Source organism: Larus michahellis, chromosome 15 (assembly GCF_964199755.1).
Source record: "Larus michahellis chromosome 15, bLarMic1.1, whole genome shotgun sequence".
NCBI lineage: Eukaryota > Metazoa > Chordata > Aves > Charadriiformes > Laridae > Larus > Larus michahellis.
In genome coordinates, this window is record NC_133910.1 from 2,685,135 (window position 1) to 2,712,602 (window position 27,468).

General features: G+C 51.4%; 1 protein-coding gene and 1 non-coding gene across 2 annotated transcripts; one reads left to right on the forward strand and one right to left on the reverse strand.

The window, feature by feature from the left end:
- Positions 1 to 7,096: 7,096 nt before the first annotated feature.
- Positions 7,097 to 8,855, reverse strand: LOC141751660 (E3 ubiquitin-protein ligase Topors-like). Its single transcript, XM_074608799.1, has 2 exons — positions 8,481 to 8,855; positions 7,097 to 8,360 (listed from the first exon to the last, which is right to left on the reverse strand). The coding sequence occupies exon 2, from the start codon at positions 8,273 to 8,275 to the stop codon at positions 7,232 to 7,234; it is 1,044 nt and encodes a 347-aa protein (XP_074464900.1). The 5' UTR covers positions 8,276 to 8,360; positions 8,481 to 8,855; the 3' UTR covers positions 7,097 to 7,231.
- Positions 8,856 to 10,049: 1,194 nt separating this feature from the next.
- TRNAT-AGU (transfer RNA threonine (anticodon AGU)) lies at positions 10,050 to 10,122 on the forward strand. Its single transcript has one exon. It is a non-coding gene; the product is annotated as a tRNA-Thr (tRNA).
- Positions 10,123 to 27,468: the final 17,346 nt, after the last annotated feature.

Consider the following 27,468-nt stretch of genomic DNA (forward strand, 5'->3'; position numbering starts at 1 on the left):
CACCATCCCTGGAGGTGTTTAAAAAAAGGGTAGATGGGGCACTGAGGGACACGGTTTAGAAGTGGCTCTTGTCAGGGTAGGCTAAAGGTTGGACTCGATGATCTTAAAGGTCCCTTCCAACCTCAACAATTCTATGATTCTATGATTCTATGCCATAATAAGGTCTCCCCTCAGCCTTCTCTTCTCCAGGCTAAAGAGTCCCAGCTCTCTCAGCCTTTCCTCGTAAGGGAGAAGCTCCAGTCCCTCAGTCATCTTAGTTGCCCTATGCTGGACCCGCTCCAGTGGTTCCCTGTCCCTCTTGAAGTGGGGAGCCCAAAACTGGATGCAGTATTCCAGGTGTGGCCTCACCAGTGCAGAGTAGAGGGGGAGAATGACCTCCTTTGACCTACTGGCCACACTCTTCCCGATGCAGCCCAGGATTCCATTGGCCTTTTTGGCAAGAAGGGCACATTGTTGGCTCATGGATAATTTACTGTTTTTAGAGAAAGGCTGTTGGTGGTGCTGTGATGGATGTCAACTGGGCTGGGGCTGGGAGCCCGCTGCGGCAGGGCTGCGGGAGCACGTGCGTGTTGTTTCAGTGACTTGAGTCCTTGCACTCACAAGCGAGAGACAGGCAAATAAACATAAGTCCGACTTGAGCATTGCAGCTGGTTTTCTGTAGAGCATGATGATCTTCTGGAAAAGCCCCGGTGAACCCAGGCCCAGAAAACCACCATGGCACCAAGTCCCCCTTTAGGACCTCATCACATGGAGATCCCGGTCCCCTGTTGATCCACCAGCTTCTATTTTAGATTTTTTGTATTTAAGCTCATGGAGCAGCACAGCAAAGGTGGTGTAGGGGAAAAGAAGCTTGTTAAAAGACTAGAAAGCATGGCAATGTCTTGGAGCGCGGTCAGAAAGTGCCTACCATGGTGCAGCTGGGTTCAGCCTTTGGATTAAGCCAATGGTTTCTTCCCAGATGACACCAAATCCAAACCACGGGTCAGGCTTTGCAAAGTACAGCAGCACCCTGTTGAGGTTTGCACTCTATGGTTTTGCACGGTGTGGTGCAGTGCATCGAGGTTTGCCTCGTACGGTGCCGCAGCACAGAGCACACGTGGGAGCTGGGGTGTTATAAACAGGTCCTACCCCCGAGGCTGGAGAGCCATCCCTCAATGTTTCAGCAGAAAGCTATCACTTTGGGCGCAAACACCTCATTCCGCAGATTCCCTCGTTTTCCCACAACCTTTCCACCCCCAGGGAAACATCAGCCTATTTGCATATTAGAGAAGATGCTGGCCGGTGAGCTATGGGCAGGTTTTCTCATGAGGTCAGAGCCCTTGTGAGCATTTCCAGTGGTTGCCTGTGGGAGGAAGGAGTCCCTGGGGCTGGCTGGCTGGCTGCTGACGCAGGGTTGGGGAAAGCCCTCAGCTTCGCCCCGCTGGACAGGACTGAGGATCTATTTCACCCACTGCATGAGGATCCTGGCAGCACCAACCTGGTGTGTGTGCAGCCAGCACTGGCAGAGCCCACTTGCCCAGCAGGAATGATGGCCACTTACCCACAGTTTTGGCTGATGACTTGCAAATGTGCTTCCTGTTTAGGAGATGATAAAACCTAACCAGAGCCTGGCTGAACATGCCATGCCAAAGCTCGGCTCATCCCCCTCTCATGGCATTTACTGGATGCTGCCTTGACTTGTGAAAGCTTTCTTCCTCTTCCACAGAGCGGTTAAGGTTGGAAGGCACCTCTGGAGGTCATCAGGTCCAATTCTCCTGCTCAGGCAGGGCTACCCAGAGCTAGATGCCCGGGACCGTGTCCCAGGCAATGGACCATGTCCATCACCCCAGCCCCTCTCCCACCAGACAGACCCCGTAGGCCTGAAGAGGTCCTACAGGCACCATCCGGCACCCATGGCCCAAGGCAATGGACCATGTCCATCGGCCCAGCCCCTCTCCCACCAGACGGACCCCGTAGGCCTTCAGGAGCAGCAGGAAAAAGGGGAGAAAGCAGCACGGGTGGGATAAGGATGTCTTTATTTGCTGTCAGAGGTAGGTTTTGGAGTCCTGAGCAGGGCCTTCTGGAGCCCGTGGGGGTCGGCACGTGGCCCCGCTGCTGGCCCAGCCCTCCTTTTGCCAGCTGCCAGGGTCTTCTTCTAGCATCCGCGGGGTGGTGGCTTCTTGGCGGGTGCGTCCGAGTCCTGGGAGCTGTCGGCCTTCCTCTTCAGAGGGCGCCGGGGCCCCCGAGGTGAGCAGCTCCTGCCCCGGCTGGGAGCAGAGGCACTGACCACAGCCTCCCCCAGCTCCTGTCCCCCGTGGAAGGCAACAGAGCTGGTGTGGGCCCCGGGGTTGCACTCCCGTCCTCCTTGGATGTCCGCCCAGCCGGTCATGTTCACCACACAGAACTCCCCTGCCTCGTAGAAGCCAGCAGAGGTGCTTCTGACCACCAGGTTGCCCTCCAGTCTTTCTTGGAAGGCCACCCAGCTCGTGCTGGCCCCAGGACTGCACTCGCGCCGCCAGCTGAAGACAGCGGAGCCGACGGCGGCCCCAGGGCTGTCCTGCGACCTGCTGGCAGCACGGCACTCGTCCTGGCGCAGGATCTGGTGGGCTGGCCTCTCCAGGTGTTCTGCCGTGAACTTAATGAGCCCTTGCACGAACAGTATCGTGCCGACTCCCAAGTCTGCCCGCAGCACCTCGACCAGGTGCCCTTCGTGCAGGCCGTAGACGGGCAGGGCGCTCAGGACCATCTCCTCCAGCATGAGCGCCTGAGGAGGATCTTCCTCAAACATGCGGCCCAGCTCCTGACGCAGCCAGGGCCACAGGAGCTGCAGGAGAGCCGGGTGCTTCCTGAAAAGGCTCCCCCATTCCATGGCGTGGAGGCCGCCCAGGAGCTCTGCATCCCCATCGCTTGGCCGGGGTACCTGGGATGCTCTTGGAGGTGGCAGTCCATAAGCTCCCTCTTCTTCGGCCCTGCCCAAGGATGCCGCAGGTGGTCTTGTCGCATCCTCTTCAAGTGTCTCCCCGCGCAGCAAGTGCTGGATGACCGTTGTCCTCCTCCTGCAGACGAGGCACTCGGGGTCGACCTCTGCCCGCTGCTGGATACACTTGAAACAGAAGCGGTGGTCGCATCGCACCGGACAGGTTGCGTTGTTCCAGGTGTAAAGGCAGATGGGGCAGTGCTCCTCCGAGGCCGTGGCCATGTTCAGCACACGCTGCGGTGGGCTGTGGAGAGCTGGTGGGGACGGACTCCTCCTCCTCTGGCACGCTGCAGCGGCGGGTGTCCCGCTAGGAGAGGAAGAGAGGCCACGGTCAATGCCTGGCCCAGGGAGGGCTGGGGTGAAGCCCAGGTCCCTGGAGGAGGAAACCCGCCCAGCTCCCCAGGGTGAAGGTTCCCGCACAGCTCACCTCTGCTGCAGCAAGCGCGTCTCCTGTCTGCCCCGGCTGCCTGAGCCAGCCAGGGCCGGGGAAAAACCTGCAGTGGCTGCGGGGACGGGCACTGAGAGCTGCAGTCACCAGCTCCCAGGGCACCGGCCCAGCACCGAGCCAAAGGCTTCTGCTCCGCACTCCAAACCTCGCCCAAACGCTCAGCTGGAGCACTCACGCACGAGCCGGCTGGGAGAGGCCGGGTGCCCCAATATAAGCACCGAGGGCCGTGATGTCACAAGGCATGGCCGGGAGATGTCACAAGGCATGGCCGGGGGATGTCCTAATGCATGGCGCACGGATGCCACCATGGCCCGTCCTCGTCTGCAGCGCTCGCCCCAGCAGCCCTGCAGCCCCAGCACACGCCTCGGGGCTCACGGCAACGTCACTGCCCGCTCCATCCCCCACATCTTCTGGCGTGTGTTCAGCATTGCTGCTTCAAATCAGCCACCCGGGCCTTGGCAGTGGCTTCACAGTGGTTCAGGCAAGCACAGATACGGCAAATAAGCAGCAACTAAAACCCACCTGCGCTCCTGCAAGTGACTATGTCTCATCCTACATTTAAAACCCAAAACCTACCCGAAATACCACCACAAATCCTATTGTCTTTCCTTGGTTTGAGCAGTTCCTGTGAATTCAATAACTCCAGTAAAGCCATCTCATTCCAGACGTGTTTGATTTGAAGAAACTTTTGGGAATATGGTCCCTATTCACTTGCTTATGAGGAAAATGATTTGAAGCTTTTAATATTTTAAGGTGATTTTCTTATGCCTTTCTGAGATGAACTCGTGTGCTTAGAAGGAGCATGACCATACCATTACTTGCTTCAATCCAGATTGTCACTGCTCGGTAGCTGCATCTTTACTGGATCTGGCCTCCTTGCCCTGAAGGAACAAGACAGACCACTAGCCCAGGGCACCAAAGGTCTGGTTCGCAGGAAAACACAGCTGGTTTCTAGCTTTGAGCAAAGAGGAAGACCCTGATGGCTTCGGACGTCTGGCCTCTGCCGCTTCCAGGCTTCCAGATCTTGACACCATCTTTGCCAACGTGGTTTCGAGTGACATTGGTTCCCACCAATCCCCAGGCCCTGGTTCACCCCCAAAATGCAGCTGAGGGCTGAGATCGGAAAATGGGGATCAACCAACTCTCCATAGCTGGGCAGAAGGGGAGAGGGAAGCCTGAGTTCAGCATAAGCGTTACAGGCCATGGCCGTCGATGACCACCCATCTCCAGGTTGGCTCACACGTGCAGTCGCTGCCCGGGCCTGACAGATCCTTCACCCACCCAAGGAGGTGGATTGCCGTCACTCGTTCTTGCGCAGACGGTGTGTGTGAGCACCACAGCGGTTGCTGACGCTCTCATAGGGCCATGATGTGATATCCCTTTGGTTAAAAATGCACAGAATCAGCTTGTGATTTCCACTACTATTCCCTCGAGTGAGATTTTTATTTTTTTTTGAGGCAGGGAAAGAGCCATCGGGTCCTCACTCGCGGTGCAGATGGCAGAGCTTTAATGGGACAGAGTGTAAAGGGCTCGGTTACTGGCTGAGCTCTCGTGAATGGCAGTGAGCAAGGGAAGAGGATTTATAATCCTACTACTGGTCTCCTAAATCACAGAATCACAGAATCACAGAAACTTCAGAGTTGGAAGGGACCTCTAGAGATCATCTAGTCCCACTCCCCTGCTAAAGCAGGATTGCCTAGAGCACATCCCTCAGGGCTGCATCCAGGCGAGTCTTGAAAATCTCCAGAGAAGGGGACTCCACACCCTCCCTGGGCAGCCTGTTCCAGTGCTCTGTCACCCTCACTGTAAATAAGTTTTTCCCTGTATTTGAATGGAACTTCCTATGTTCTAACTTGTGTCCGTTGCCCCTCGTCCTGTCACTGGGAACCAATGAAAAGAGTCTGGCACCATCCTCCTTCAACCCACCCTTTAGGTACTTATATGCCATAATAAGGTCTCCCCTCAGCCTTCTCTTCTCCAGGCTAAAGAGTCCCAGCTCTCTCAGCCTTTCCTCGTAAGGGAGAAGCTCCAGTCCCTCAGTCATCTTAGTTGCCCTACGCTGGACCCGCTCCAGTGGTTCCCTGTCCCTCTTGAAGTGGGGAGCCCAAAACTGGATGCAGTATTCCAGGTGTGGCCTCACCAGTGCAGAGTAGAGGGGGAGAATGACCTCCTTTGACCTACTGGCCACACTCTTCCCGATGCAGCCCAGGATTCCATTGGCCTTTTTGGCAAGAAGGGCACATTGTTGGCTCATGGATAATTTACTGTTTTTAGAGAAAGGCTGTTGGTGGTGCTGTGATGGATGTCAACTGGGCTGGGGCTGGGAGCCCGCTGCGGCAGGGCTGCGGGAGCACGTGCGTGTTGTTTCAGTGACTTGAGTCCTTGCACTCACAAGCGAGAGACAGGCAAATAAACATAAGTCCGACTTGAGCATTGCAGCTGGTTTTCTGTAGAGCATGATGATCTTCTGGAAAAGCCCCGGTGAACCCAGGCCCAGAAAACCACCATGGCACCAAGTCCCCCTTTAGGACCTCATCACATGGAGATCCCGGTCCCCTGTTGATCCACCAGCTTCTATTTTAGATTTTTTGTATTTAAGCTCATGGAGCAGCACAGCAAAGGTGGTGTAGGGGAAAAGAAGCTTGTTAAAAGACTAGAAAGCATGGCAACGTCTTGGAGCGCGGTCAGAAAGTGCCTACCATGGTGCAGCTGGGTTCAGCCTTTGGATTAAGCCAATGGTTTCTTCCCAGATGACACCAAATCCAAACCACGGGTCAGGCTTTGCAAAGTACAGCAGCACCCTGTTGAGGTTTGCACTCTATGGTTTTGCACGGTGTGGTGCAGTGCATCGAGGTTTGCCCCGTACGGTGCCGCAGCACAGAGCACACGTGGGAGCTGGGGTGTTATAAACAGGTCCTACCCCCGAGGCTGGAGAGCCATCCCTCAATGTTTCAGCAGAAAGCTATCACTTTGGGCGCAAACACCTCATTCCGCAGATTCCCTCATTTTCCCACAACCTTTCCACCCCCAGGGAAACATCAGCCTATTTGCATATTAGAGAAGATGCTGGCCGGTGAGCTATGGGCAGGTTTTCTCATGAGGTCAGAGCCCTTGTGAGCATTTCCAGTGGTTGCCTGTGGGAGGAAGGAGTCCCTGGGGCTGGCTGGCTGGCTGCTGACGCAGGGTTGGGGAAAGCCCTCAGCTTCGCCCCGCTGGACGGGACTGAGGATCTATTTCACCCACTGCATGAGGATCCTGGCAGCACCAACCTGGTGTGTGTGCAGCCAGCACTGGCAGAGCCCACTTGCCCAGCAGGAATGATGGCCACTTACCCACAGTTTTGGCTGATGACTTGCAAATGTGCTTCCTGTTTAGGAGATGATAAAACCTAACCAGAGCCTGGCTGAACATGCCATGCCAAAGCTCGGCTCATCCCCCTCTCATGGCATTTACTGGATGCTGCCTTGACTTGTGAAAGCTTTCTTCCTCTTCCCCAGAGCGGTTAAGGTTGGAAGGCACCTCTGGAGGTCATCAGGTCCAATTCTCCTGCTCAGGCAGGGCTACCCAGAGCTAGATGCCCGGGACCGTGTCCCAGGCAATGGACCATGTCCATCACCCCAGCCCCTCTCCCACCAGACGGACCCCGTAGGCCTTCAGGAGCAGCAGGAAAAAGGGGAGAAAGCAGCACGGGTGGGATAAGGATGTCTTTATTTGCTGTCAGAGGTAGGTTTTGGAGTCCTGAGCAGGGCCTTCTGGAGCCCGTGGGGGTCGGCACGTGGCCCCGCTGCTGGCCCAGCCCTCCTTTTGCCAGCTGCCAGGGTCTTCTTCTAGCATCCGCGGGGTGGTGGCTTCTTGGCGGGTGCGTCCGAGTCCTGGGAGCTGTCGGCCTTCCTCTTCAGAGGGCGCCGGGGCCCCCGAGGTGAGCAGCTCCTGCCCCGGCTGGGAGCAGAGGCACTGACCACAGCCTCCCCCAGCTCCTGTCCCCCGTGGAAGGCAACAGAGCTGGTGTGGGCCCCGGGGTTGCACTCCCATCCTCCTTGGATGTCCGCCCAGCCGGTCATGTTCACCACACAGAACTCCCCTGCCTCGTAGAAGCCAGCGGAGGTGCTTCTGACCACCAGGTTGCCCTCCAGTCTTTCTTGGAAGGCCACCCAGCTCGTGCTGGCCCCAGGACTGCACTCGCGCCGCCAGCTGAAGACAGCGGAGCCGACGGCGGCCCCAGGGCTGTCCTGCGACCTGCTGGCAGCACGGCACTCGTCCTGGCGCAGGATCTGGTGGGCTGGCCTCTCCAGGTGTTCTGCCGTGAACTTAATGAGTCCTTGCACGAACAGTATCGTGCCGACTCCCAAGTCTGCCCGCAGCACCTCGACCAGGTGCCCTTCGTGCAGGCCGTAGACGGGCAGGGCGCTCAGGACCATCTCCTCCAGCATGAGCGCCTGAGGAGGATCTTCCTCAAACATGCGGCCCAGCTCCTGACGCAGCCAGGGCCACAGGAGCTGCAGGAGAGCCGGGTGCTTCCTGAAAAGGCTCCCCCATTCCATGGCGTGGAGGCCGCCCAGGAGCTCTGCATCCCCATCGCTTGGCCGGGGTACCTGGGATGCTCTTGGAGGTGGCAGTCCATAAGCTCCCTCTTCTTCGGCCCTGCCCAAGGATGCCGCAGGTGGTCTTGTCGCATCCTCTTCAAGTGTCTCCCCGCGCAGCAAGTGCTGGATGACCGTTGTCCTCCTCCTGCAGACGAGGCACTCGGGGTCGATCTCTGCCCGCTGCTGGATACACTTGAAACAGAAGCGGTGGTCGCATCGCACCGGACAGGTTGCGTTGTTCCAGGTGTAAAGGCAGATGGGGCAGTGCTCCTCCGAGGCCGTGGCCATGTTCAGCACACGCTGCGGTGGGCTGTGGAGAGCTGGTGGGGACGGACTCCTCCTCCTCTGGCACGCTGCAGCGGCGGGTGTCCCGCTAGGAGAGGAAGAGAGGCCACGGTCAATGCCTGGCCCAGGGAGGGCTGGGGTGAAGCCCAGGTCCCTGGAGGAGGAAACCCGCCCAGCTCCCCAGGGTGAAGGTTCCCGCACAGCTCACCTCTGCTGCAGCAAGCGCGTCTCCTGTCTGCCCCGGCTGCCTGAGCCAGCCAGGGCCGGGGAAAAACCTGCAGTGGCTGCGGGGACGGGCACTGAGAGCTGCAGTCACCAGCTCCCAGGGCACCGGCCCAGCACCGAGCCAAAGGCTTCTGCTCCGCACTCCAAACCTCGCCCAAACGCTCAGCTGGAGCACTCACGCACGAGCCGGCTGGGAGAGGCCGGGTGCCCCAATATAAGCACCGAGGGCCGTGATGTCACAAGGCATGGCCGGGAGACGTCACAATGCATGGCCGGGGGATGTCCCAATGCATGGCGCAGGGATGCCACCATGGCCCGTCCTCGTCTGCAGCGCTCGCCCCAGCAGCCCTGCAGCCCCAGCACACGCCTCGGGGCTTACGGCAACGTCACTGCCCGCTCCATCCCCCACATCTTCTGGCGTGTGTTCAGCATTGTTGCTTCAAGCCAGCCACCCAGGCCACCAGACGAGGTGGCCCCCGTCTCCAGGGATACACAGCAGGAGGGTTGCTGGGGAGCCCAGCACAAGAAGAGCGAGCCCAGAACACAGTGCTCAACATGTGGCCTCACCGGTGCTGAATGGCCTGGAAGACCACTTCCCTCCACCAGCTGGCATTACATTGTCTAATGCAGCCCAGGGTGGTGACTTCTTGGTGCGAAGGGCACATTGCCATCTCCTGTTCAGCTTTGTGTCCACCTGCACCTCCAGGTCCTATTCTGCAACTGTTTATATGAAGTCAAGGACTTAATGTTTTATTTTTATTTTTAATAATACTTAATATACTTTTTTTTTTCTCTGTTCCATTAAACTGTCTCTATCTCAACCCACGGGGTATTTTTCTTCCTTTTTCTCCTTCTTCTCTCTACCCTACGGGTGGGGGAGTGAGTGAACGGCTGCATGGCCCTAGTTGCCAGATGGGGTTAAACCACAACACACGCAAAATCCAGGGGTTGGAAACAAGTATAGAGCTCTGCCATACACATACAAAAAACAGAAAAACACCCTTCAGTGAGGAGTGAAACGTCAGGAAAGGTACCCTGAAAATTCAGACACTAAAGAGTTGCTCAGAAATGTGAAAGTGCACACACCAGCCGTAGCGCCCAAAGCACATCACGGACTCCTAAGAAAGAACTGACATGTTTGAAGAGCCGAGAGGGAAAAAAGCAAATGCACAGCTGGTTTCCAAAGGAAAATTTAAGAAGCTTAACTTCCTTCTTTGCTAAATTAGTTGGACAACTATGAAGAGGCAAACTATCATTGCTTCTTGTTTGTAAACTTCCCATGCTGCTTGGCTGGGGAAGGGGGAGCCGTGTATCACTCTTGATGTCCTTACAGGGATGAGCTGAAGGAGACTAAAATCCAGGTTTGGGTTGAGGCAAACCAGTTTGGTGACTCTGATGTTTGTGTTAGTGCCGTTTGGAAAGGGGATATAAAGTCCTTGGAGCAGCACCATCTAGCAAAGCAGGTTTTGCTTCACTCCAGAATTAACAGAGAAAAGTATGAGAAAATTCTTACATGAAATGTTCACAAACCAAAAAGCACAAAAAAACCAGAGGCTCCATAGCTCAGGGGTTAGAGCACTGGTCTAGTAAACCAGGGGTCGTGAGTTCAAATCTCACTGGAGCCTATGGGCGTTGTACCCTCTGCCAAAGATTCTGTGGCTTTCTAGATGTGGTTTTTTCCTAAAATGTTGCTGGCATCGTTTTTTGGAACCTCCACCCCAGCCTAGGTGTAATACAAACACCATATAGCTGCTATACCAAATAACAGGCAATGAGAAGCAGAGAAAAATAACAGTGGTCAGAGTCAAACCTTTGAAAGAATACCTGGAAACGTTTATTAAAGTATAGCAATCAGAGGTAGGAAACAGCTGATGGTAGGACTTAAAGCCTTCTGAGCCCCGCAGATATTGTGAAGCTCATTGATGAACAAATCTGAAATGGCTGCTAGATAGTTATGGTCAGATCTGGTTTATCTCTTTGTACTTCAGCAGGACAATCAAATTATGTCTCCAGAGCTCAGTAATTACAGAGCTGGCTGAAAAAATTACTAATACAATTTATAGAGGAATAGTAACATTGGTCTTCAGAGTTCTACCGGGTGTTATCATTTTTAAGAAAAAAGAAAAAGCTAGGAATTAACCTATTTTGCAACTTGAATTTAGTGAATTGCAGTCCAGTTTATGAGATTTCATACTCTGCCTTTGTACATTTCCCAATTTTTTGCTCATTTTCTAATAGACTTCTTATTTTGTTACATCAAAACAATCCAAACCAGTGCTATAAAAGGATGCGTCTGAATTTGAAAAGGGCTTTTTCCATTTGAGGGAAAGAAGACTCAGAAACTTGAAACATTTTTGTCTTGTGGAGTTGGACACTGGGTGCCAGGAGGCACATGGCACTTCGGTCTCCTCTCTTCAGCCTGGTACCTTACAGCTCTGTTTTCCCAAAACAGCGAGCGCATTACAGCTTTGGTGGGTTGATGTGTTTTCTCCACATGAGAAGTGACCTGCAGGAATTTTCCTAGCTTTCCTCTGTATATATCACAGTAAGGATAAAGAAACAGAAGTCAGCAGGGTTCCCGTTAATCTGCAACCTAATAAACTAGCACAAGTTATTGTTATTGTAACCCAAGATACTGGAAAATGGACAGATATGTATTACTAAAAGTGAATTTATTTCTAGACTGTTGTGGCAATGCATCTAGTTGCCCCGTCCCTCATTGCAGCTTATCTCTTTATTTTGCTTTCATATGACACTGCTGAGCAATCTCCAGAAAGATCTTTGTGGTTCAAGTTCACTTTTGCGATCAGGCTCGTGGTTTCAGCGTAGCTGAGCCTGGCAGTGAGGGAAATGATCCTTTGAAAAATTCATGTCTTTCATCTCTATGATAAAATGACAAATGTTCAGGATATGTTTTGCTGAATTCTTAATCTACATGGTGCTTAATATTTATGTAAAAACTCCTCTCCCTGCTAACCCTGCTGCAATGCATAACGCTGAACGCGCTGATGCTACTTGTTAAACACGTCCCTGATGCAAAGATCATAGAATCATAGAATGTGTTGGGTTGGAAGGGACCTCTAAAGGGCATCTAGTCCAACCCCCCTGCAGTCAGCAGGGACATCTTCAACTAGATCAGGTCGCTCAGAGCCTCATCCAGCCTGGCCTTGAATGTCTCCAGGGATGGGGCCTCCACCCCCTCTCTGGGCAACCTGGGCCAGTGTCTCACCACCCTCAGTGTAAAGAACTTCTTCCTCATGGCTAATCTAACCCTGCCCTGCTCCAGTTTAAACCATTGCCCCTCGTCCTATCGCTACCTGCCCTTGCAAACAGCCCCTCCCCAGCTTTCCTGGAGCCTCTTTAGGGACTGGAAGGGGCTCTAAGGTCTCCCCGGAGCCTTCTCTTCTCCAGGCTGAGCAACCACTTTCAGGCTGAACAATCACTTTCAACGGTGGCCCTTGGACCCTGTCCAGGCTAAATCCTTTTGTATCAATCATCCAGCATCTATTTGTCTCCTGAAAACAGGGCTTTTCAAAGTGTTCAGTGGTGCAGGAACGGTCATGTGGCTCTGCCACAAGGACTGTAATAAGGCCAGTCCACTTACAGGTTTACTCAGGAAGAACTCTTGCTCTTTAAAGCTGTGACCTGCCCTAATCCCGATCTAGACAGTCTTTTATTGCTTTGTTTAGGGAGATTTAAAGGTATCTTCCTGTATATCCCAGAAAACTTGTTTTTCATATTTTCCTGAAAACTTCAGAATACCATTTCTCTTTTTAAAAAAACATCCTAGACGCTGTGCATTTCTCTGGCATGCTTCTCATTCCTGGGTCTCCCTCCAAGGGTTGCGTCAAGCTGGACAGAGAAGTCATTTATCCTAATACAAACAACATTGAACTTTGCGGCCCAGCGGCCTGGCCCATGGAGGTGCCCGTGGTCTCCAAGGACCATGTTAGCAGAGCTGCATTTCTGCCTCTGGTTCAGCTCTAGTGAAGGCCACATAACGCCTCAACTAATCCATTTCTTAAGCCTTGTGGGAAACAACCAATAAATAATTTAATCCGGGGAGGGGAACTTTGAGCAAGAGCCAATGAAAATGTTCCCATGTTTAAAGAGCTTTTAGATTTAGAAATACAATTTAGGCTAATGTTAAAATCTAGCATACAAAAGCATCAAATAGTAGCCTTGTAGCCTCAACCCAGAGGAAAAAAATCTAATAAAACCAGTAGGACTGCAAAATTCAGAGCCAGGAAAAAAATCACCGAAATTTATCTATTTTCCTGTTCTCCCATAATGAATATGCTCAAATGCATATTCCGAAAAATATATTGTGGTTTTATTAATAATTATTTTTGAAACAATTTTAAAATTCATAAACTGCGCAAAGGGTATCTCTTCCAAATGCAGAGAAGTCAAGTTTCCCTCTTGACTGGAGGACAGAGGCATTCTTCAATAATAGCTCTCTGTAGCTGTCTGCCAGGCACAGGGAGCTCCGCAGAACCCACAGGGAGATCCATGCGCAGCCTATTTATCATCCACCCACATCCAGCCACTGGGGATTTCTCCACCGCCTTGGTGCAAAATTTTTCCCAGGGAGACGGTCATCTCTTGGAGCCGGTGCAATCACGACCTGCTTCTCCTGAACCCCAAGGCCTGAAAAGAGCGTTACCGTAAAATCCAGAAATGCAATAGCTTTGGTGAGACCTTCTGGCTGCCCAGAGTAGCTGAATGCAAAGGCATCATACACTAATACTGGTGCAAATGTGGCCTTGGTGCTCTGCCAGCACCACATACTGAGATGTCATCTTCCCCAGAAGCCTTGAAAATCTTGATGACCTATCACCGACTGCCCGTTTCTTCCAAATATGTGAAACTCTTACAAACACAGCAGTTGCCCTAGCAGTTGGCAAAGGTCATCTCCATGCTGAAGACAGGCACAGCAGTTCATAGAATAGAATCATAGAATTGTAGAATCATTTAGGTTGGAAAAGACCCTTGGGATCATCGACTCCAACCATCAGCCCCACTCTACAAAGCTCTCCCTTACACCATATCCCTTAACACCACATCTAAACGAGCTTTAAACACATTCATCGTCAAAAGCTTCTGGCCAGTATCACCATATCAGAAATCTCTCTGCATGAATACGTGGAAAGAATTACGCCCCGATTCGAGGAGAAAACCCCCAAACAGCAGTCCGCATGAGAGCGTCCACAGCCAGGTAAGAGCAATGACAACTTGTCCCAAAGCCATAGACTGATGGGGCAAGTTTTCAGATCTCTTCCTTCATGTCCAGTGTGCTTTGCACAACATCCCGCTTCTGAAAATGCTGCAGCATCCCAGTCTCTTACTGATTGTGGTGCTCACCCTTACAGTTTCCATCTCTATTGAACAGACTAGGAAACCTTGTCTTCTAAACGGCAGGTCCATCCCAAATGGCAGGTTTAATACTGGATTTATCGTTCTTCTGGATACCATTGACCCAATCAGGGCAGTTTGAATATGAGGTTTCTTTCCCAGCAAATATGCTTATTCCTGTAGGCCATACCTCCATGAAAGATCTGGGGGATAGGGGGAAAGATTGTTGTAGATACTGCAAATTTAACCAAACCAAACACATTTAACCACATCCGCTTTCACCTAGGCACCTTGCCATGCAAATAAGAACTTAAAGGCAGATCCAGGATGGGGTTTAGGAGTCTGCTGTGAGGTTACAGCAGAGGAATGGAGGGTCTGCCTGAGATGAGGACATGTAAGGAGTTTGTTGTGTTTAGTCTCGCAACAGGAAGGCTGAAAGCAGACATGACTAGCTCATATAAATACCACAGGGGTAAACAACTAGAAGGAGAAAGAACTATTTAAACTAGATTACATCATTAGTGTGAATATTAGGCTGAAATTTAGAAAGGAAAAAAAAACAGAACACCTCTAAAAATCAGAAGAGTCATTTTTTCAAGCAGCCTAAGCAAGAGGAGGAGGTCAGGACATGCACCAGCAGGTCATGGTGGAGCTGGGTAGCACAGCTGGACTCCACGAGCCAAGAGCTCCCGCCTGTACTCTGTTCATCCGTGATACGACCTTGTCTGAGTTCAGCAGCGTCCTGTGTTGTGTGAATACTTGCGTGTATCCACGTGTATTTTCATCAGTCTTTAAGTAACTTGTTTCTCCAAATACTTCTTCCATTCCCAGAAGCAGGAGGTAATGACTTCAGGCCTGCTTTCTCCTCCACCCCGGAGAGCCTGCGATGTACTCGGTGGTGGCCTCGCCTTCCCCCTGCCTGTCAGGGAAACAGTTCATTCCCTCTGCAGCGAGCCTAGTTAGAGAGCTCGGTTGCTCTAATAATGGTCATCTATTTATAGCCTTTTATAATTTGTTTCATGACAAAGTGTTTCTGCAAGATGCTCCTTGATTCTTGCAAGTTTGTAATGATTTTTCCCCTCCTGTGTTATTGAAAGTAGCTTTTGTGCTCGGAAAAATGACTGTAATAAAGGCCATGCCACGTGTTCAGAGTAAATGATAGGGACTTTAATAGGTTTTTGATGAAAGCTTGGAATTTCTCTTTGTTTTCCTTCAATTCTTTTCAGTCTTTTGGGTCAGATGAGCCTGGCTTACCCTAAGAGTTGTGAGAGCAGAACAGGGACAGAGTAAAACGATCTCGATGCTGTACAGCCTTGCCCATTGCTAGCACAGCAGCTCGGTCCTCTGCCCAGAGTGTCTGGTGATGGCACGTTGCAAACGGCAGAAGGGCAAAGTCTGTCTATGCTTAATTTGCTCATTCCATAACTGTCTCTCACCAGATAGGACAATCTAATTATTTCTGTTAGGACAGCTGTTAAATTTTATTGGAATTGATACAACTGGCCTGAAGAAATACTCTCAAACCCTTTCCTTCCCCCAGATCTTCGTACCATCACAGCTACCACTGCATTTCTATTACCACTGTGTTGTACTGCACAACTGCATCATTTTTGTTCCAGAAAACGGTCTCCATGTTTTTATAAATTTTCTACAGTGTTTCATAGAATCACAGAATGGTTTGGGTTGGAAGGGACCTTAAACACCATCTAGTTCCACCCCCTGCCCTGGGCAGGGACACCTCCCACCAGCCCAGGTTGCTCCAAGCCCCGTCCAACCTGGCCTTGAACCCCTCCAGGGATGGGGCAGCCACAGCTTCTCTGGGCAACCTGGGCCAGGGGCTCACCGCCCTCACAGCAAAGAATTTCTTCCTAATATCCCATCTAAATCTCCCCTTCTTCAGTTTGAGGCCGTTACCCCGTGTCCTATCATTACACTCCCTGATCCAGAGTCCCTCCCCATCCTTCCTGTAGGCCCCCTTCAGGGACTGGAAGGGGCTCTAAGGTCTCCCCGGAGCCTTCTCTTCTCCAGGCTGAACCCCCCCAGCTCTCTCAGCCTGTCCTCACAGCAGAGGGGCTCCAGCCCTCTGATCATCTTTGTTTTATGTCTGAACAAGAGTTTTTCTCTCTATGTATCTCCAGGTGAAAATGCTGGTGGCCTGCCCTACCTGCAGTGCTGCTGGGGGAAATGTCAAAGCAGGGGGAGATGTCTTTCTCTCTGCTGTCTGCGTGCCAAGGCTCAAACTTACCACAGTCCCCCCACTTCACAGGGGGAAACAGGACTGGGAGAGTCGAGTCCTGAAGCCACAGCAATGCCTTTACTCTCTGCCAAACTGGGTGGGGCCTCATTAAGCGGTGGGCTGTGGGATTTCATTAGTCAAGCTTCAGGTTCACACTTCTGTGGTTGTCCTCTTCTCACCCCGTCACAGCTGTGTCTGGAGTTTCTTCACAGTTGAGGCTTTCAGCAATTCTCTGATGGGCTCCAGCTTCGTTGCTCCTCTGTGGTCAGTCCATAGCCTCACACCACCTCTCTGCCCTTCCCTGTTTCCCAGCCTTTGCCTTTTGCCTTCTTGCTTTGACTCCCCCTTTCTTTTTTCACTCCCAGTTGGTGACCCATGCATCTCCGTGTGCGCTTCTAGGTGCCAGCTGGCGCTTCTAGGTGCCAGCAGGCACTTCCCCAGGCATCCCAGCCGCCCGAAGACCTTGCTAGCAGTGGAAGGTGCACAGAGCCATTTCTGCACTGTCAGTGAGATGTGTCTGGGACCACCAGGAGGCATTAGTTCTCCACCAAGGGCAAGCAGGTGGTGGGAAAGCCTCGCACGACTGCTCAGCTCCAAAAGTCTCGTCCCCGCTTGGCTATAGTGCCCAGCAACACCTTTCAAGTTAAGCACAGTTACAGAAGAGATGGGACATTAGCACCAGTACCAAACCTGGTGTCTTGAAAGTCTAACACAGTTTGATCTGGCCTCTCTTGCGCTAACTGGGCTCTGGGGCTCTCTCCGTTACCATGAGAGGGCAGCACCTGGGCTTTCTGGAAGAGTTCCTGGGTATTGAGCTTCCAGCAAAGAGGCGTCAGGCTGCCTGGAAAACACTCAGCAAATCTACAGAGAATTCTTCTTTTTCTCCTAGTCTAAGACTGAGTTACGCAGGTGACGGGTGCAAACTAAACCCTTCACACAGCTTCCCTTCACAGAAGGGCTGTTTGCTTCTTTGTGTAATCGGTTTCACAAAAGGATCTGAAATTGCCAAGAAATTCTCCTGCTTCCGCTCAGGACGGAGGTGAATTGCGTTTTGTTTTGTTTTCTCAGCTGTTGTAACCAAAGCGTTTCAAGAATTTGTGGGGACCGGAGAGGGATTATGAGTCTAAGTCTCCAGTCGGGCCTTTGGGTTTCGTATACACGCACAGCTGCGATTCCCCAGCTCGTCGCCAGTAACAAACCTGAACGACGAAGTCCACAGCACGATTAGGGAGCCTGGTATCTGCTTCCTTTCTCGAGTGAGCCTTATGTTTCCTTTCTCAGGAAGGCAGAGCGGGTTGAGGTGTATGTTTGCTTTTATTTTACCTTGTTTCTCCCCTTCCCCTTCTGCCGCAGTGGGAGCAGCAGGATCCAATTTGCCGAGAAACAGCACAGCACTGAAGAGCGCAGCGTATGCTGTAGCGCAGAGAATGCTTTCATAGAGCCGAACACAAACAAGCTGCTCTCTATTCTTGGGTGTTTCTGGCTGGAAAGCAAAAGAGCCATTTCAGTAGACACTGTACCTCACGTGGATGTCCATCTGAATGCTTCCAGCGGGGGGGTGGCACATTCACTTTTGAAGAAAACCACGTCCTAGGAGTTATTCTGTTTTTGTTTGTAGAGGTAATTTTCCTGGGAACCATACAGGAACTTCCTGATTCTAATACAATTGACTGTAACTAAGCAGCTGCATCAACGTGGTGGAAAGCAGCGTAATTATATTGCCATTGATGCTCTGCTGGGCACATCAGCTAAGGATCCATCCCAGGTCCTCTTCAAGGCTGAGAACAGGAGAAGTTCATCCCTTACCAAGAACACACGAATGTGAGGGGTTGAGAAGTTAAAGGATTAGTTTCAAGGAGTTCATTTTCTGCCATGAAATTCACAGACTGAGCATAAATGAAAGAGGATGAATATCCCCAAAGAGAAGAGAATGAACCTTTTCAGATGGTTTCATTGGCAATTAACTTTTTTTCACAATAACTGGTCGTCTCAGTTGATTTTGGAATAGGCAGTCAGAACTGAAACAGAGCTGTTGGGTTTTTCTGGGTGGGAACTGAAATGCTAGATTCTCTGCTGACTTGTGCTGGCCCCGTACTCAAATGTGATATTCCCCCTGGCATTTCAAAGCGTTAATGAAGTCCAGAGACGACCTCGACTCTTGTTTTATATTTCATGGAACGCTAATGGCAAATTCAGCCCCCTGGCCCCAGCCGAGCAGATGGCCAAAATGCAGCCTTGGCTCCATTTCAACCCCTTTTATAGCCTCAGGGCAGAGCCTCAGCTGGCGCACGCCGTCACAACTTGAGACGCTACAGCCATTTCCCTCAGCTGGAGATCTGCTTTTCTAACTGTAAATATTGTATATTCTGAGCCTTTACCTCAGGGCAAATTTTATCCTCGCTGCCGTCCTGAGTCCAGTCCTGGACCTAGTCCAGACCCTGGCTGTTGTCCAAAATCTCTTCTGTGCTGGAACCAGCCCTGATTCAAGTCACTTTTCTTTTCTGTGCTGGAGACTGCTACACCCCATCGATCCGTCTGTGCCACACACCATTAGATTTGATGCTGGTTTTGTACCTTTAAGCTTGCAGTCGAGTGGGGGGATGTTCCCGTGGAAGCGGTGCTGATGGGACTCAGGCAGAATTCCTCCTGTCTTGATAGACATTCTCTACTGCCTTTTCCTAGGCACTGGGACAAGGTCATGCCCCTTCTGCAAGGTGAGAGGAGTGAGCGCTGAAATTATATATTCTGTTAACAACCAATGGTTTATTTCCTTTCCTTCTGGCCCCACTAATTTAAGCTCCACTCTGTCCTACAGCTTCTATTTTCTCCTGTACCATAGCTCTCCTCTGGGGCTTCCAACCATTTAGTTTCATCAGAGTTTCAGAAGTAGAGAATTAATCAAACGCTGAGGCAGTGACTCATACTAGAAATTGCTACTTTTATACAATCCCCACCTAGAATACAAACAAGATCTCCTTGGGATCTCACAGGAGAAGATGTTAATGTCAAACATAAAGATCATGATCTGTCTACTATATTAAGCTCCAAGCAGAAATATTCATCTACTTGTCTGGAAATCAAAGTCAGGGACATGGTTTTCAGTACACAAGGCAAAGCAGGGGCAAATGGCACTCAGCTGGCATCCACCACTGTTTGCACGTGCTGGAGGTCAAGGTCAGGAAAATCCTGGCTATTTGTCACCTGGGCAGGTGCTGGTCACCCCACACGCAGACGGGTATTTTGGCAGTAAAGCAGCCTACCACTCAAGGAATGCAAGGCAGTAAGTGGCCCAGGTGAGGACCCAAGGGCAGACGTGAGCAGGGTGCAGTTTGTAAGCAGTCTGATTGCAGAGCATTGCCAGGCAGGAGCGCCTTGCGCACACTTCTGCTGACCCCCTGCCAGCAAGGTGCTGATAGCTGTGCTTGGAGTGAGAATTGAGGCTACACCAAGATTTGGGTTCACACAAGCATTTAGGAATCAAAGCGCTGTTTCAGAGGTTTGTTTCAAATGCCTGAGGCTGTAAAATCACGTAAGGGTGACCGGGAACAAGTTGTCTCCTAGACCCCCCCATAGCGCATGGGGGTCTCAGAGGTGAACCTGCACCAAACAGGAAGCCCAACTTTGGGGTTGATTCAGCTTGAGCATCAAATGGAGAAGGGAAAAGATCTCTGAGCAATACATAGGAAAACAGCTCTCCAGTAACTCTGCAGTGCCCATGGCGTTTTTCTCTTCATTTTCTTGGTATGTGACTCCTGAGCACAGTGTCCTCACAGAACCAGTTCAGCTGGAAAGGTCTCGGGTTTCTCTGTAGATCACAGAGAGCCCAGACATTTGGGATTTCATCCACTCACCTTCAGTCCATCTCTCGCACCTCAATCCCAGCTCACAGCTAATGCCGAGCTAAAAATGTCCAGGGCTTCCAGGATGGAAGGAGCGGGCCATGTGCTTGCTGCTTCCCCACAAGCTCCTCATGCAACGTTGGGATCCGGGGGGCAAAGAGCATCACAGAGGAAAACCAGGACTGCATCTTTCACAACACAGGACGAGCCGAGCATAACTCAACTGCATGGAGCAAGAAAACCAAAAGCAAAAGTGTTGTGCTGAGCAAATCCAAAGTTGCCCTGGTTGTGAGAACCTGCGTGTGGCAGGAGGCCTGTGGGAGCTGCAGCAGATATCTTAAGCAGCCACCAAAACACAAAAGATGCAGCACAAATGACCACACTGAGGTGAACACTCGACGATCAATCAATTCCGCCTTTCCCAGCCACTGTTCAGCAAAGTATTTAAACTGCTTCAATCCTGTCACAGCAGTAAAGAGATGCCCCAGGAAGCTCAACTGTCTTCAGAGAAAGATCCAGCTACCTAATCTGTGGGTGGCTATGAGAGAGGCACCCATGTGAGAACCCTGCCTAAGGCTACGCAGGGGCAGCGGCAGCAGGGGAAAGCAGACCCATATCTTTTCAAAAAAACACACAGGGGAATGGAAACAATAAGAAATCCTAAAAGTTGCAGGAACCTCAGTGGAGAAGTGAGAGGCGAATGAGGAAGGGCTCCAAGGAGCCAGGAGGGGGATGCAGAAGCCCAGGGGCAGTGAGAGAGCCAGCGTGAGATTTGGGCCATGTGATGGGTGGAAGTCATGAGTCAGGTACCTGGAATCCCGTTTCCTGGCATTACAGCCTGAAAATCCCCTTACGGGTGTTTCCTGCTGCTCGGCTATTCAGGTTGATGCAGCCACCTGCTGCCCTTCCCCATATTGTGCTGGGCAGCGGATGGAGGATGTCACTGGCCAAGAATTCCTCAGCCGGCAAGAAAATGTGATTAGACTTTCAGTTCTTCAAGCTGCTGTGCAGTTACAAAGGCAGAATAATGGATGGAAAAGAATTTCCCAGGTACATCCTGCAGGCCAAAGGATGTGCCAGAGCCAGGCATGGGTGGCAAGACCTGGTCACATGGAGTGCTGAAGCACCTCTGTGGAGGGAGCTCAGCAGGACCAGGACTCAGATGTCAGCAGAGAGGTGGCCGCTCTTGAGGCTTGGCCAGGGGAAGGTCTGCGTGAGAATGCCATGTTGTGATCCTTGAAGCTGGACTAGAGCCCTCCAGAGGTCCTTCCCAACCTCAGTCATTCGCTGTGATTCACTGGAGCAGATCCACCAGCAGCAAGGATCCGCCCAGTGCTGCGCTTGCAGACAAGGAACTGTGTTGTGGCAGTGCACCATCGTCCAGACCGCATGGATTTACTCCAGGATTTCAGTGCATGTTCAAACAGCACTGAGCTGTTTACCAAATCAGCCTACAAACCACCCACGTATTCCATTTCATTTTCTCTTTCATTTAGAAACCTGTTCACTCTGGCCCAGAGTGATGGGACTATGAGCAGGTGACGTCTGTAACTCACCCTCCTCTCAACTCAGAAGCCTCCACCTAGCCTCTAGACGTGCCCATGGGGTCCAACAGCATCTTCAGCAGCTCCTGCCTACTCTTCTTGCAGTTTGGCTGTGCTCTGTCTCTGCATTTTTGGTCCTTTTGCCTCCCCTCTCCCTCCCCACAGCAGAGTGAGCAGCTGCTGTGGAGAGCCTCAGAAGGCCAGCAGCTTTCCATCAGTGACACCCCGACCGACGGGCCCAGCAGGCACCCTACTCCGATTGCACCAGCAGATCCTTCCTCCCCAGCGCTGTCAACAGCACCGGCATGTCGCACGGCAGGTGCCGGGGATGGCCCAAGCTGTCCCCATTGAGGCACAATGAAATGTGCCCAACAGCTGCGGATGGGTCAGCGAGAGGATACCGCGAGGCTCTAGGAGATCCCAACGACTCGCATCAGTGCCAAACAAGATTAGTGTCAGTTGACATTTGAGCTGGTTTTTTGACTACCCACAAAAGTAGCTTTATTCCCTGCACCTGGAGCCCAGCCCTGCCCACTGGGCTCCCTTGCACCATCAATCCCAGCACATGGAATAGCCTCCGTCCGGGAAGGAGGGCACGTGGAGGCTGGAGAGGGTCTCCTTCCCTCCATCCCTCCAGCAATGTTCCTTCCCCAAAATACTAGGGTGGGGGAGGATGGGGGAGGTTGCGCGGTCCATGGGGAGAAGGAAGGAAGCAATGGGAGGAGGGAGATGCTCAAGGTGATCCTTCTTCTCTGAAACAGAGTCTACTAGTGAAGAGGAATAACAGAGAGAGAGACTGGCCACATGCACGGCTCCTTTTTCAAGACTGCAATGAAGTATCTGTTGGGATTTTGATGCCTCTTTGGATAGCAGCGTGAAGAAAGAGCTGAGTGGTTTTGTCCAGTGCCGCTGCAAATGCGGTTTTAGGAGGGGAAGGGCTTTGTCTGAGCAATTCCGCAAGAGGGAAGGAAGCACAAAAAGAGCAAATGGACTTGGACCAGCTTTTGTTATTTAGACTCATTTGTTACAGAAATATCAGAAATGCTGGAAGCTGGAAAGCTTCAAAAAGTAAAGACTGTGCCAAGGCTTGTGTTTTCCTGCAATGTTTGAACTTCTGCTCCAGGAATTGCAGAATTACATAAGGTTCCTCATTTTTGCTAAATAAAACTTTCTCATAATGGAGAAAGAACTTTTCACAGAAAATATGATGTAAGCAGGAATCGGAAAAAACAGACACTGGAAGGTAAAGAAAAACCCAGGATCTATTCTCTGAAGAGACGACACCACATTAAAGCCAAATTTATGATCTGGAGGAAAGTGTCCTGATTTTCAATCGCACCACGGTTGGCACAGCCGATACCGGCACCCCTTGCAGCTCCACAGTACAATCTTGACATTCAGTCATCAGAACAAAAAGATTTTTGCTCAGTTTCTTTTCTTTTTCTTCACAGCAGAGGTTTTGTCCCTTTAAAAACACCGGTTCGAGGACTGTGTCCCTCCATCATACTCACAGTTGTGCAGGTGTTGGGGTCTCCAGATGTACTGATTCTCCCTCCTCTCGGCTTGTGGGGCAGAACTCCCTCATGCCCCCGGGGAGACAAAATTGTCCCTGTGAACCTACGCACTGAGCGAGAAAGAAGCCTGTGCATTGCACCTCTGTGTTCCCAGCCCTCCCTCAGGGCTCGCTCCAGGTCTGCTGAGCTCTCCTCCAGGCTCTGAAATCCCCGATTTACAATGACCCCACAGTGGACATGACCCAAGGTGGGCCAGGACGTGCCAGTCAGGCACCCACTGTCACAAACAGCGGGTCTGGCACTTGTAGTTCACCCAGGGAGCTGTGACACCCCAGCCTGGCTCCGCAGAGCTCGTGCTGCTCAACTCACAGCCCCGCGTCGCCCCTCCCCGTGAACGGTTGGACCACGTCCTTCCCTTTGGCACTGAAGGGACGAGGCAGCAGCCCTGAGAGCCCTTCAAGCCCCCGCGATGCTCTTCCATGACTTCAAAAAAATTCCCTGCGGGCATTTCGCAAAAAAATACCTAAAAGCAAATAGAGGGCAGCTGCAGCTAGGACAAGGCGTCCTGCGCTGAAAACAGGAGGCTTAGGAGGGGCTGAGGGGATATCAGGAGTGATATCTCTTCATCTGAAATTCCTAAGCAGAAATGAAGCGAGCAGGGAAATAAGTGAAATTCCACAGCAAGGAACCACCTTTTCATCCCGCTTGTCACATCTGTTTTGTCCTGTGTCCGGCTGGCAGCTGAGCCTTTCCTCACCTTCAGCGGCGTGTGGTGGGGTGCCCTCCCCGCTCTGCTCTGCAGAGACCTTTGGGAGAGGACACAGGGCAGCGGGGAACCGCAGGGTCGGTGCAGGGTGACAGGGAGACCCCCATCCCCTCTTGCCCCCCCTTCCCAGGCTGCCACAAGCTCCAGCCCTGCTTGAGAGACCCACCAAAGGCATTGGGCGTCCCTGCAGAGGAGCAGATCGACGTGCCCCCGCGCCCGAGCGCAGAAACATGAGAATGACGAGCTGAAGAGCAGACTTCAGCAAAAGCAGGAGAATGGAGCCAGTGGGTTAACGCACAGAAACCACAACGCATTAGAAAGCGATCGCCCACCAGCACTGCGAACATCGGCTTAACTGCGTTCAATACAACCCCACGGCGAATGTGGGTGGCATTCTACACGCTGCCTTCTTCTGAGAAACGAGAGCAAGCCAAATAAATTATACCTGCAGCTAAAAAAAAAGAATTTCAACTAATTGCAGCATGTCATCTTCCCTTTTCCCCCCCTCCCCCCCCTCAAAAAATCAGGTCACCAGCAAATGGGAGTTCCACTCTTTTATTTTTGTTGTCTGTCGTATCCCACCCTGGTGGAAGGCAAGTGGCTCCGATGCGGGTGAAGAGCAGCAGCACCCACAAGCAGCCGCTAACCCGTCGCAGCTGCTGGGGCTTCGCTGCAAACATGCACACAGCAAGGCTGAGGGGGGCTGGTGGGAGCGCGTGAAAAGAGAATTTTATCTTTCAAACCGTGGAATGGTGCAAATTAATACAGTGGAAAGGCCACAGGTGAGGTGCTGAGGCTGGTGATCTCCGTGAGATTCGTATCTTGTGGTCAGACTGTAGCTCAGTAAAGTGAGAGCCGGGGAGGCTTTGAAGGAGGGTGATAATTTACATCCTAGCAAAACTGGCAGAAAATCAATGTAAAAAAATAGCATTTCGCTTCTGACACTTGCTCCTGCCTGCACTGGTACCCCACTCTGTGGCCCCTGCCTGGGGGTGGGTTCCCACCCGGGTGGGTTCCCACCCCACCGAGAGCCCCCTCGACCGCGGGGGACGGGACGGCGGGGTGAGCCGGGGAAGGGAGGGAGGTAACTGCAAGGGACCCCTCCCGGCAAAGGCAGGAGATTTGCTGGTGGATTTGGGCACGTCTCTGTGCAGAGGTTGGCCAAGACCCACCGTTAACCATCCCAGGGGCTGACGTGAACCCTCAAACAGCCACGGCTGCAGTAGCTATAAAAAGCTTTGAAAACAGCTTCTTTTTGCGTACTAAAGCTATTTCCGCTTGCAGCTCCAGCACCGGCCTCCGTCACACACGTCGGCGGGAGAGCTCACCTCCACGTCCCTTCCCTGGCACGAGGTGGACTCAAGGACCTCCGTTTTAGACCTCGAAGCCAAGCTGAAGCTCTCCACATCCTTCCCTCTTCTGTGTGCAACATCCACCTGGAAAATAAGCTTTCTCCTTTGCTGTTTTCCATTTATTCAGTGAATTTAGGTTAGTTGACATTATGACTAAAATTGTAACTCAGGCTTAGGGATTACATCCGAAGTTAATCTGGGTTAGGATAAAGACATGAGTTTAGTACTGAGCTATAATTAGCAATGGGCTACTTTTAAGGTTGAAATATACAATAAGGTTTTTGTGTGTGTCTGTAAGTTTAAGACGAAATTTAGGGTTAAATCTATGGTCATGATTAAATTCAAAGACTTAGACTTTAAGTTTCAAGAGGTAATTGCCTTTGGGTTGGAATTAAATTTGAAATCATTTGAAAGATTAGGCTGGTATTAATGTTAGATATGATTAACTATTGCATTATAGTAGATTACGGTTAAATATTATCTAGGACTCATTTAGGAGTTCAGTTTGAATCTAATTATAATTAGGACTATTATTTGGCATAAACACTATGATTCCTGATCAGGGGAAAGATGAGAATTCGCATCAGCGTCTCATACTCTCCGCAGCTGCATTTCCAGCTGATGCCACCGTTTCGGTGCTTGTCGTGCGGGTGGGAGAGCCCAGCCCCTCCGCCAGCTCTTGCCATTCGGTCTGTGGCGCAGGATCGTCCAAATCCAGGTGCTCACGCAGAGGGATGCTGCTCCCTTACCCCTTTGGCAGCAGCATCCCGGGCCGGAGTGTTCCTTGCCCATTCAACGCCAATCCCAATGGTGGGAGACAACCAGGCACGAGAAGGGCCGGACGATCTCCTCGGTCTCCAGCCCAACTCCCCGCCAAGGGAAGCCTCCTCCACACCCCGTCGCTCACAGGCAGTGCTCCTCAGGGGGTCCCCAACCAGATGACGTGCTCCTACCAGACGCATGGACCTTCCTGTGGAAACCAAAAGAGATCCCTAAGCCAAATAACCAGCTTTACGCACACCTCAGATTCACGGCTTAAAACCAGGAGCTGCTGGCTGTTACTGTAGAGGCAGCCTCAGAAATATGAAATCCCTGGTGCCACCAGGCCAGAAGCAGTTTGGAGTTAACGCTAGATGTAAGATTACAAACACAGACGCCGTTCTGGTTGCAAGCCGTATTTTTGTTTTAGGAGGCAGGCGAAGTGTAAACGAAGCGGGGTTTTGTTTCTAACGTGTTGACACTTTCCCAGGTTTCCAGCCATTCAAAGCAAGTCAGGGGAAATATCTGATTTTTAAGTCTATTTTCCATTCTATGCCTAAACCCTTCTGAATATAACCAACCATAGTTATTTAGAAATAACTCTCTTCCCTATATAACTATAACTTCTCCGTACAAAAAAAACCCTCTTGATGTTTAGTCAGTGCTATTTTATTCAGTCGCAGTAAAAGCATGGAAGAGAAGACTCAGTAGGCTGTTTAGTATGGATGTTATTTTTTGTACTTTACAGGATGCAGTTTCTGTCAGAATTTGTAAAATATTAATCAAACAAACAGAAAACAGTACAGAAACTACAACTTGAAATGAAGGTGATTTCACAGCAACACTAAATCCATAATGGTGCATTCCCCATCTTTTTTTCTGTCAACTATGCCACCTAAATGCTTCATTTACAGAAGGTTTGCTTTTGTTTTGGTATTTCTTGACGTTTTATTGTCTCGGTTTCACTGAAATGACAACAAAGGAGAGAAACTCTCTGTGAATAACAAGGCTAAGAAGCAATTAGCCAGTAGAAATCAAAATACATGATCATGCGATTAAACTATGTGACAACTCACGTGCGCGGGAGGGAAGAGGTACACCTCAGCAGACGGTATTTAAACCAGTTTCTTATACTCCTTGTCATATTCATTGCACAGGCTGCGGCTCTTACAGCGGGAGGGCAATAGGAGGGGGGAAGTTGCCTGCATTATGCATCGTCGCCATCTCCCCCCATACCTCGCCACCCAGACTGCTCGCCCAGGACCGCCGTCCATCTGTCCAAAGGAAGGCCACCCATGTTAGGTGGGTTTCTAGCGGAAATGAGCGGTAAATGAGCACTTAGCCTGTGTTTTGTGCTTGCCCCTTGTCATACCCACCCCCCCAAGTGCTATGTTGGATCCGCTGGGCAATTTCAGCTGGATCTGATGGGAGAAAAGGAAAGCAGAGGTTCTGGGTTTGTTCCGTTTTATGAGAATTAGCAACTTGATGGAGGAAGTTAATCCAAACTGATTCCCACTCCGAAGGGGTGGCGGGGATGCTGAGCGTTGCACGAGTGGTGGACAGCACGCGCCTGGTTCCCCCCTCGGGCTCCTGGAGAAGACCCTGT